Source organism: Danio rerio, chromosome 20 (genome assembly GCF_049306965.1).
Source record: "Danio rerio strain Tuebingen ecotype United States chromosome 20, GRCz12tu, whole genome shotgun sequence".
NCBI classification, from domain to species: domain Eukaryota; kingdom Metazoa; phylum Chordata; class Actinopteri; order Cypriniformes; family Danionidae; genus Danio; species Danio rerio.
This window is the reverse complement of record NC_133195.1, coordinates 57,085,001-57,097,500: the sequence shown is the minus strand read 5'-3', so window position 1 is coordinate 57,097,500 and position 12,500 is coordinate 57,085,001. Positions and strand designations below refer to the sequence as shown.

At 38.8% G+C, this 12,500-nt stretch overlaps 1 protein-coding gene across 3 annotated transcripts in view; it reads left to right on the top strand.

Moving 5' to 3' along the window:
* Positions 1 to 4,654, top strand: part of slc25a29 (solute carrier family 25 member 29) — a 41,190-nt gene extending 36,536 nt beyond the window's left edge. The window contains exons 4-5 of one of the 3 annotated variants that reach the window (XR_012395657.1): positions 864 to 3,458; positions 3,589 to 4,654. Coding sequence is in view for 2 of the 3 variants with exons in the window: in XM_068215546.2 (XP_068071647.1) it covers positions 864 to 1,625 (762 nt within the window). In the remaining variant the exon portion in view is untranslated. 3 annotated transcript variants of the gene reach the window in all.
* The last annotated feature ends 7,846 nt before the right edge of the window (positions 4,655 to 12,500 follow it).

Here is a 12,500-nt window from a genome sequence, read left to right as displayed (position 1 = left end):
TTGTATTTAATAGGCCTGTTCGTTTGTATGTTTATATTACCTTTTCGTTTCCCCTTTTTCATATTTCATAATTATTTATGATTCCCTAATTTTTTAAAAATGAACTATAGTTTGTAGAGACCGTATTCTGTTTTATTTGTACTGTAAATCTTTTGTTGTTATAAATAAATAAATGATGATGGCGATGCCACGTGATCGGTCATCACGACTGCTGCAACTTTGAGCCCCAAAGTGTCCTGCTGTCCGACTTGACGGCTGTTTTCAACTCCGCCCCCGCCTGCGCTCTGCTAATCTCCTTGATCACCGGCTGCAGCTGAGCTTCATGTCGAACACACCTATTGAAATAGAACTGTAGCAGAAGCCACTGTGGTGTTTGTTCTCCTCTAATAAATGAGTTGCACCTCAGTAGACGAATATAAAATGCACAGGTTTATTTTTGACCTTTTTATACAGACTATTTACTGCATTCAGCTCCATGAATGATTTAAATGATATATTTTAGTGAATAACCTGAATATTAATTCAAATAAGTCTTACAGACTTGTAATAAAATATTTATCATCATTAATCCTGACGGCTAAATCACATGACTTTTTTTTTTTTTAATGCACATACTGGAATTTGTTTAGTAAAAGTGTTTCCACCATAGTTTATGCGCATCTTTTCATATCGAATAAAAGTTTGTCCTACTGGGTTATGAGCATATGTTTTTTTTTTAATGCATGTTGTTATGTGTAAAATACTTATGCTTATCATGGTGCACATAAAAATAGGTGGATGGAAACGTAGCTCCTGATTACAGGTGTAGTCCTGAATTTGTGCCCTGCTGCCTCTGATGTTTAAACACTCGTGTCCCTCCTTAGGTGCTGGGTCTTTATAAAGGCATCGGTTCCCCTATGATGGGCCTGACGTTCATCAACGCCATCGTGTTCGGCGTGCAGGGGAATGCCATGCGCAGACTGGGCGAAGATACGCCACTGAACCAGTTTCTGGCGGGCGCAGCGGCCGGTTCTATCCAGTGTGTGATCTGCTGCCCGATGGAGCTGGCCAAAACACGCATGCAGATGCAGGGCACGGGCGAGAAGAAGTCCTCCTCCCGGAAAGTCTACAAGAACTCGCTGGACTGCCTGGCGCGCATTTATCAGCGTGAGGGTTTGCGCGGCGTCAACAGAGGGATGGTGACCACGCTAATCCGAGAAACGCCAGGATTTGGGGTTTATTTTCTGGCTTATGATCTGCTGACGCGTTCGCTAGGCTGCGAGCCGGATGATCCCTACATGATCCCCAAACTCCTGTTCGCCGGCGGCATGTCTGGAATCGCATCCTGGTTATCCACGTACCCGGTGGACGTGATAAAATCACGGCTGCAGGCAGACGGAGTCGGAGGAAAGTACCAGTACAGCAGCATTATGGACTGCACACGCAAGAGCATCCAGCGCGAGGGCTTTCGAGTGTTCACCAGAGGACTCACGTCCACTCTACTGCGCGCGTTCCCGGTTAACGCGGCCACTTTCGCAACCGTCACCTTATTTTTGTTGTACGTTCGTCCGGATGAAGGGTCTAAGGATTGCGAAGCTGCTCATCACGCAACGCTGCAGCAACAAGCGCAACCGTCCAGTCTGTGAGTAAATATACAGCTGTGTTTCCATTATAAATTAGATTATGTGCAAACTTGGAATATCGCAGACATTCGCAATTTATGGGTCAAAGAGAATCGTAAAACAATAGTGAGAGAAGTAGTGCTGTAGGATTCTCCACTGTGGGGTTTGTTCTCCTCTAATAAATGAGTTGCGCCTCAGAAGACGAAACGCAATGAACGCCTTTTGAAGGCGTGAGACGGGAGCACAGACAGATACTCAAGACGGTTCTGGAGGTAATAATAATAGAAGAAGAATAATACTGATGACGGACTGATTATAAGCAGCACTACAACAATTTAGATCTTTTACATCATGTCCTAACTACACGCTTCGGCTCATGTAGAAGCTTATTTTCAATGTTAACAAAACAAGATTTTGTCCTGAAGATGCGTGAAAGCGATGCATGACATTTCTAATCTATTTCTGCACCGTCACACTAGAACAACAGCATAAACTACTATAACAATAATCACCGCCGCTGCTCATCATGTGCTTTATTCAGTGTTAAATGCTGCTAATATTTGTCCAACTTTATGGGTGTACTCACACTAGGCTATTCAAACCGTACCCAGACACGTTTGACCTCCATTTCCAGGTAGGATTGACAAATGTGAGCGCTCTGAAATCGGGCTCAGGTGCATTTCAGTTGGCCTGGCCTGGCTGGTTGGAAGAGGTGTGCCAGAGCGCGGTTCGGTTGGGCTTTGCCAAAGTACGCTTGTCTTCAGTTTCGAGCTCAGGGGCGCTTACAGTACGAGACGTGACTTTTAAGGGACTGTTTCATATGGATTTATTAATCATTCTTAAGCCTGGTTTATACTTCTGCTTCAAGTGACTGGCGTAACCCACGGTGCATGCAACGCACGTAGCTGTGCATTTATATGTCTCTGTTGGTCTGCATTAACACTTCCGAAACGCTAGTTGGCAGTGAGGTGTAAATGTTCCTCTGTGTTGAGGTTCTTCACTGGTGTTTTGTTCTTTCTGAACGCTTCCTGAATGTACAAGTGGCTCAAACTCGCTCATTTTGAGGCAGGAACCGGCGGACAACTTTAACCATGAGGTAAACACCAAACAAAACTTTCCATCCGGAGCTCCTTCACGGGACTCCACACTTGTAAACAATCTCTCCATCAGGCTCGCGTCGCCCTCGCGGCTCTCGGTCCCGCCCAGACTCGTCAGCGCTACCAAGCCGACCAATCACAGAGCTTGCGCTACGCGTTGTTGCGACGTGTATTAAAATTTTTTGAGAGGTGCACGTCAGCCACGGCATAGGGCTGTGTCAACGCGTTGGCTGCACCGTAGCGTGCGCTTTACGCAGAAGTATAAATCAGCCTTTACTGTTCAATGAACTGTCATAGTTTATTAAAGACGCAAACCCCTCACCGCACGACAGCTGCACCTTCAGCAAACCTCCTAATACCTGCAGCACGAGGACTTTATCAACATTTATGAGCGTTAAAAGTGCTGGATCTGTTCAGCAGAATGTTTGACTGTGTGTCACTGCATCCCAGCCGACTCAAAATAATACAAAGCGCGATAACTAAAGCAATTTTACACTGAACAGTCAACAAAAAATGGTATGTGAGTGCAGGCCGAGGGGGAGAGGGGAGACAATCGCAAGATGACCATGCCTTGTGTGAGCACACCCTATATTAAGTGTTCTTAGCTACTGTGTACTTTTCAAAAGATGAATAAAATGTACTTGCTGTGTTGATGATGTATTGCAGAACACTTCTGGGGCTCTTGAGGTGGGATACTAGTCAGGTTAGGGACAGGTTCGCTGGTATGTGTAAGTTTAAAGGGTTAAGGTGTAAGGCACAGGTGTCAAACTCCGTTCCAAAAGGGCCGCAGCTCTGCACAGTTTAGTTCCAACCCTAATTAAACACACCTGATCAAACTAATTGAGTCCTTCAGGCTTGTTTGAAACCTACAGGTAAGTGTGTTGGAGCAGGGTTGGAACTAAACTGTGCAGGGCTTCGGCCCTCCAGGAATTAAGTTTGGCACCCCTGGTGTAAGGTAACGATAGAAAGCTTTTATAAGAAGGTCACACAGCATGTACCTTTAATAATCTTAAAGAGGTTTAATGGGTGTTGATTAGACTAGTCGCTGAATCTTGTGGATTTGCGTGTAGTCAGGACATGGTGTTATAATGCGCTGGTTTGTTCTCATGCCATCTGTTCAAACTAAACCACATCTCTTTACTGACTGAGTTTGTTCACTTAATAGGTTTCAAGCTTAGTTTATACACATCGTTTCTCATCAGATCAAATGTTGATCCTACTCAGGCCATGTCTACATGTACATGTGTGTTTTTATAGATGGAGTTTTCCCTGTTCCGTCCACACAAATAACAAATACGCATTGCAATGCATGTTAAAAGCCAGAAGGGGGCGATTAAACCATTTATGCCGAGTTCATACCAAACACAGTATTATCATACAACATGCAAGTCAATGAAATTGTGAGAACAGAGGTGAATCACCTGTAAAATATGATGTGTCGCCATTTAATTGCATGCAAAATAGTTTGTTATACATTATACATTATACAGTATGTGTGTGTGTGTATTATGTATATCTGATGCACACATGTATATGGATACAAAACTATACAAAACTATTGCTACATGGATATTAAAATGTGTGTGTATATAATTTGTATCATATTTCATATCTAAAAATAAATAAACATCTCAAATATGCGCATGCATGTGTGCATTTATATATACACGATGCATATAGACACACACATATATATTGAGTCAAAGCTAATATCTTTTGCTAAATTTTTGCACAACACTAGAAAACACTGGTGTTTGTGTGGACAGGCCCTCATTTGTGTGCCTTATTATTATTGTTATTTAATGCACATCTTTGACATTAATGCTCATCCAATACACATGTTTTTAAACAAGATGTTCTATAATGCACATAAAAAGGCTGAATTACCAGTGAGATGACATGTGTTTGCCACAAAGATTAATCGCATCCAAAATAAAAGTTTGTTTTGACATATTGTAAGTGTGTGTATTAAGTGTGTGTGATGCACATATATATATATGAAAAGAAAATTATACAAAACAATTGCTACATAGATATTAAAATGTGCATATATAATTTGTATCATATATATATATATATATATATATATATATATATGCGCATGTGTGCATTTTATATATACATGATGCATATAGACAGACAGACACACACACCTATATTAAGTCAAAACTAACTTTTATCTTTGCTAAATTTTTGCACAACACTGGTAAACCCCTGAGTTTGTGTGTGTGCATTATTATTATTTTTATTTAATGTGCAGTTTTGTATCTAATGCACATCAAATATGCAATTTTTTTAAGCGATATTCTATAATGCACATAAAAAGACGGTGAATCACCTGTGAAAAGACATGTTTGCCACAAAGTTTTAATCACATCCAATATAAAGGTTTCTTTTGACATATTGTAAGTGTGTGTATTACGTATGTGTGATGTACACATATATATAAAGAAAATTATACAAAACAATTGCTACATAGATATTAAAATGTGCATATATAATTTATATCATATATATATATATATATATATATATATATATATATATATATATATATATATATATATATATATATATATATATATATATATATATATATATATATATRTATATATATATATGTAAATATGAGTAAACATTTTCTCAGTTTTATTTGCATGTATGTGTGCATTTATATATACATGATGCATATAGACACACACACATTAAGTCAAAACTAACTTTTATCTTTGCTTAATTTTTGCACAACACTGGTAAACCCCTGAGTTTGTGTGTGTGCATTATTATGCGCAGTTTTGAATCTAATGCACATCCAAAATGCATTTTTTAACCGATATTCTATAATGCAAATAAAAAGACGGTGAATCACCTGTGAAAAGACATGTGTTTACCACAAAGTTTTAATCACATCCAATATAAAGGTTTCTTTTGACATATTGTAAGTGTGTGTATTACGTATATGTGATGCACACATGAAAACAAAACAATTGTGTTGCAAAGAAATTTAAATCTGTATCAAACACCTATATATTTATATCTAAATATAAATAAACGTTGTCTCAAATATGTGCATGCATGTGTGTGTTTTTTACAAATACATCATGCATATATTAAGCCAAAACTAACTTTTATCTTTGCAAAATTTTTGCACAACACTAGAAAACACCACTGTTTGTGTGGACAGGCCCTCAGTTGTGCGCATTATTATTATTTTTATTTAATGCGCAGTTTTGAAATTAATGCACATCCAATACACATGTGTTTTTTAATGCAATATTTATATAATATAAAAACGCTATAAAAATAAGGTGAATTACCTGTGAGATGACATGCGTTTGCCTCAAAGATTAATTGTATCCAAAATAAAAGTTTGTTTTGACATATTGTAAGCGTGTGTATTACGCATATGTGATGCACACATGTTTATGGAAACAAAACTCTATTGTGTTGCATAGAAGTTGAAATGTTTATATATAATTTATATCATACGCATATCTATTTTTTTTTATCTAAATATAAATAAATAAACATTTTTTCAAATATGTGCATCATGTGTGTATATTTATATTCATGGATCTGTTTTCAAAACAAACTTTTATTTTGGATGTGAAGACTAGAAAATGTCCGTATTCGTGTGGGCAGGGCCTCAGTTGTGCAAATGAATGCACACGGTGTTTCCAGTATGCATGTTTTATTTGAATGCGATATTCCAGAATGCACATAAAAATAAGTGGAAACGTGGCTAATGACGAGCGCAGCGCAGCATAGCATAGCACTTCCTCAACTCGGCTGAGCTGTTACAAACGCAATTGCACAAAATCTTGACTTGAGCTCTGTTCACTGCATCTGTAAATATGTCTTTTATAAATCTATATATCTGTGTGTATTCTATAGTGTTTAACAGACGTGCTCCCTGTGTCTGCCTTACGAGAGCTGAACGTAAGACCTGTGGTAGGTTTGCATGTTGATCTGATCAACAGCTACGGCTTTTCATTTGGCAGAACTAGAAAAACTTGCGTTACTTCTACACACTGAAATTAAAGAGGTGTCTAAATAAATGTGTCTCTGGCGGAGTCTGGGAACAAAGCCATGCTTAAAGGGGCAGTTCACTCAAAAGGGAAAACTCCTCTAATTGTGCTCAGTTTCAGTCTTCTGTTGAACACACAGGAAGATATTATGAAGAATGCTGGACACAAATACTCATTGATTTACATGCGTGTTTTGATCGTACTATTGAAGTCAATGACTGATTTTTCAGCACTCTGAATATCTTGTTTTGTGTTCAACAGAAGAAAGAAACCAGTTTAGAACAACTTGAGTGAGTAAAGTAAGTGAAAATTACAATTTTGGGGTGGTGAACTGTCCCTTTAAACTGATGTGTGTGAAAACAAGGCTTTAAAGTGTTGATGTGTGCAAAGATTTTGTGCTTTAAAACACATTTAAACAGTAATGCCATGTATTTTCTTCTACTTTTCCGAAAATAGCAATGCAACCATTTTTATTTTAAGATCCGACATATTTTTCTCAATTTTGCAACATGATTTTTGCACTTTTTAGTCGGGATTTAGTGATGAGAATAAAAGTTTATTTATAAACAAATTTCGAGAGGATCACGTGCTTATGATTTATCACAGCTGGTCTCGTATTAGCTAATCAAAATCTTCCAATCATAGGATTCCTAAGCTGCTATAAACAACCACAGTCTTCAGTCCACTTTATCTTCGTCTGGAAGAAACCCCCCTTCCTCCCCATTCTCTTCTTTTACCATAGATCGGGTGGCACGGTGGCCCAGTGCTTAGCACTGTTATGCTGTGTTCACACCAGATGCGGAACGCGTGTCAAACGCGAGTGATTTACATGTTAAGTCAATGCAAACGCGCGAATATAGACATCCTGCGGCGCGAATGGCGCGGCGCGTATGACGAGAATTTCGCGGTGCGCATGGCGCGAATGGCGTGGCGCGAATTGAGCGTTTTGCGCATTTGACTCGCTTAATACGCGTTTTGCGCCAATCACTCGCGCTCGAAAATCTGAACTTCAGCAGACATTTGCGCCGCGAATTATGATTTATTTGAGGTTACTCGCTTCATTCGCATGTCAAACCCCACTTCATTCGCGCGTCAAATTCACTTCAGAACAGACGCGGATTCGCGTGATGGGCAGGGCTTCTGTCTGCCCGGTGACTCTAGCTTCATTGCTAAATGGCTAACATTGATTTTATTGAGAAAATAACAGTGTTTATGTGCTTTATGAAGGCTGAAAAACAGCATCGATACGTTTAGAGTTGTGTCTGAGTCCACTAGATTCTTTCAGAGGTGCAGCAGCTCTGTGAGCTCATAAACTCCTCCAGAAACTGAATCTGGATGACGGAGGCTTTCAGTGGTGCCTCTGACTGAGCCAAGCCCAGTTTGATGAACTTCTTGTCGGTGTCTGCTGGAGGATTTCCCCTGGGACACCGACAACAGGCGATACGTCACAATCACGCCCCCACAAGAGCAAGCTCCTGATTAGTTAACGCTTCGCGAATGTCCGCTGAGGTTCCGATTTCAAACTCGAGCGATTCGTGCATATCGTTCCATTCGCACCACGCCATTCGCACAATTTGCGCCATTCGCTCCGCAGGATGTCTATACACGCGTTTGCATTCACTTAACATGTAAATGTAAATCGTGCATTCTGCGTCTGGTGTGAACGCAGCATTAGCCCCACAGCAAGAACACTGCCGGTCCTGGTTCTGCCATGACGGTGGGTGTTTCTGTGAGGAGTTTGTATATTCTCCCCGTGTCCAAGTGGGTTTTCCCCGGGTTCTCCGTTTTCCTCCCACCATCCAAAGATATACATCATGCATAATAATCAAGCACTTGTCTAGTCGCCTTTTCTCTCACATGTTCCCTTAGCTACCGCAGGCGTGCTCCTCTCGAAATTTGTCTATAAAACATCACTAAAAAAGAAAACGAACAGGAAAGTGCTGACTAGTGGGATTATGGCGTCTGCTGCCACACAAGCATTAATAGACGAATTAATGTCAAAGAAGAACAGCTTTTGTAATATGGGAATATTTTGGCTTTAAAGTCACTGACAACAAACAAAAACAGGTCATTTTTAAGAGCTGTCGCAGAATTGTTGCCCTAACTTACAGATTATTGTGCAGAAGCTTGATTATAAAATTGAATCGTAAATCAAATCGTAATTACAATATCTGTCAAAAAAATACAAAATGCAATTAGATATTTTCCCCAAACCGCACAGCCCTAATTATGGCTTCTGAATGTCAATTTCGATGACTTTTCGATTATTCGTCCAGCCCTATTTTATATAGTCATTGAAACTTTATTTTGTGCAGTTTAAAGATTTTTTTTTTTTTGCATTCAGGATTTCAACTGTGCCTCGTTCCAATGCGGTTAATCGCTTCTCAAATTTAAAGTTTGCATTAAAATAATGCATTTGTATGTATTATGTTTATATCATTTTACGTATAAATCGATCATTATATATTTGCAATATATTTGGAAATATGTATTGTTTTATCATTATTGCATCCACTTTTTAAGCCTCGTTTTCATTTGCATCAGTTTAAATCTGGCCTGAATGTGAGTTCTCGAGCGCACCCAGACACGTGTGAATCTTGTCATCTATTGTGATGATTTAATCAGAGGAGAGGATCCTCCGTTTAGTGTACGCTGCTGATCAAATGACCTGAAAGGTTGCCATTATCTTGGATAAATTGTGATTGATGTGCAATTTAATGACAACAAGCGATGTTTGCTGATTTCCCCATGAGTCTAAATCAGCAAGTCTCTGTCTGTTGTCTTCTTAAAGGGACAGTACACCCCAAAAATGATGATAATTTCCTCATTTTCTCAAGCTCAGATGTTTCTAAACTGAATGTAACTCAAAACAAAGATATTGTGAAGAATGTTGACACAAATCAGCCATTGATGTTAATAGTTGAGTTTTATTGTTGTTCTGCTACAGTGTGCTGAAAATATCAGGGTTTCACGGTATTGTGATATATGCTCTGTTTAAATGTCTGTGTACAAAACAAAAACTCTTTTCCCCTTTGAACACAATATATTTTATTTTGAGAAACATTTAAGATATTTTGGAGCAGTAGACATGTCAGCCTAAATAATTCAAATGAGTTATTGACTTCTGCTGTCTTCATCAGTTTCAAAAACACTGATTTCTTCACAATTTAAAACATCTTTGGAGATCTTTTCTGCTGGAGATCTGCTGTCCTAAAAACGTCAATAAAAAGTGTCACTCGTACCTTAGGAACGGGATAGAAGAACATGTTGGCGGTTTTAAAACTTTCACTTTTCCAAACCGCGGTATACCTTGAAAGCGGTTATCATCCCATGCCTAGCAAAGGGTGCTTTCACACTTAGGGCCCTATCATACACCCGGCGCAGTGTGGCGCAAGGCGTGGCGCAGTAGTCTTTTGGTAGTTTCAGCTTGGCGCAAGAGTGGTTTTGAGGCGTTGCGCTACGCTGTTTAAATAGCAAATGCATTAGCAATCATTTGTGCGCCCATAGGCGTTCTGCTCTAAAAAGGAAGGCGTTCTGAGGCGGACCGCTGGCGCGTTGCTATTTTGAGAAACTATAATAGATTTTTCATTAGACCAAAACTAACCCGGTCTAAACTCCAGCGCAGAGTTGCACCTCGCTTACACACTGCTTAATACACACAAGAGAGCAATAGGCAAATATCTTTACATATGAAAACATTTAAATATTAAGGATATATAGAGGATATAATAAGAATAGATATAGAATATAAATATAAAGGATTAAAATATTACAAAACATATTATTTTCTAGCCGACATAAATATGAAAAATCACTGCTTTTATGTCTTCTTCATCTCGGGAGGCTTTTTCAGTTCATTCATAACAATTTGCTTCTGTATAATGTTATTATTATTAGCAGTATTATTTATTATATCCATATTTATATTTGTTTTATTAAAAACAAGCTTAGATTTGCCCACCTGTCAGGTTTTAGACCATATGGGGCTCAGCATGTGTTTTAGGATATAACTCAGGTTTTTGAGCACACTTCATTATTATTATTATTCATTTATTCGTTTGCTGGAAATTAGAACTGAATTTAGAAATAGTTTTGAAACTAATATTTGCGCTTAGCAACCTAAATTATTTATTTATAGACTAATTGATGTCTGTGTGTAAAGGTTTTCCTATCCAAGAGTGAAAGTGAAAGTAGATCCATTATCTCTCATTCTCACGCAGTAGATGCTCTGTTTAACTGTTTTCTGTTAACTGTTCACTGTTTGCTTGTGAAACGCTCATTTTTTCCTCTTACACTTACTTTGCATCCTGTAAATAGCGAATGCGCTCTTGGCGCGACGCAGCTGGGTCTTAAAGGTAATGGGAGATGAGACTCTGATTGGTTTATTCTCAAAACACACCTATAACTCATTAAGAAAATAAACTCAACCCTTTTAGACCATGCGCCATGGCACAAAGCAGGTTTTCCCGTCCTTAAATTCTTCTGACACGCCCTGAAAGCGTTTGCGCCCTGTGTTTTGCGCTCTGCGCATGGACCATCAAAATAGAGCCCTCAGACTTTTGTTTGGGAACCGGTCTTGTTTGCCCAGTTAGCGCAGCTTGTTTGGCATATGTGAATCCACCAATTGCACTCTAATCCACGGCAAATCAATCCCTCCGAGATCGCTTAAATGAGGTGGTCTTGGCTTGATTAAACTCTGGAGCGGATCGATTGTAGTGAGAAAGCGATACGATCCGAGCCCAGTTAATCAGTGTTTTATGGATATATAGGCATACGGCTATATGAAGAGAGAATTATGAGTAGAGCTGGAGGTCATTCCAGACATCCCAAGTCTCCCGGAAGTTTCAGGAGTCTCCCGCATATGAGCAGAGATGCCCGCAAACGAGTGATAATCTCCCGGAAGTCGCACGTCTTCTCCCAGTGTTAAATACAGTACGTTGCATCTCATCACTCCCCACCGCATCTCTCCTCGCTCTTCAGACACGTCGCGCACACCCTGTCAAACACCACCAAACCACCACACTCCTGACAGCTCAGCAACAAAACAACCGTGAAACTCTGACCAATGTGAGGAGAGTTTACTCGCACGTGACTTGTTTGAGCTCTTTTGGTCCGTTTGGAAACTTTGTGCCGTGTGAAAGAGCAACAATGTAACTATTTTAATCCCGTTTCAGAACAGCTTAATCAATTCACAGGTGTGAAAGTGTTACCCAATGATGTGCATCAAACATATTTCATGATTAATTCAGTTATTATTATTAGTATTATTATTATGAGTTCAGTCAGTCAAATGTCAGTCCTGTGACTTTTCATTTATAATTTTTTAATATGTTTATTATTTTTTTTTATTTAAAGATAAAAATACAGATTTATCAGATTTATTTTTACAATGTTCCCCACATAAATAAAATAAATATGCATAAATAAAAAATGCTTTTCTAAATGTGCTACAATCATATTTAAAGATTTGACTGCGATTTAAGACGACAGATTGAAGATTTAAGACACAGAACATTTGCATAACTGAAATTGGAAAGGACACAATTGTAAATATGTGTTTGTATTTATTTATAGAGATGCCCTGCAAGTCTTATTCTGAGACAAAAATAAATAAAATTAAATATTATAGAGGTCAATGGCAGTTTCCTTCACTATATCCTTCTTTGTGTTCAACAGAAACTCAAACTGGTTTGGGAGAAGTGAGTAAAGCGTAACATGATTGTCATTAAGGGTGTGCTGTCTCTTTGAATTTTAATAAACGAGAAACCAAAGTT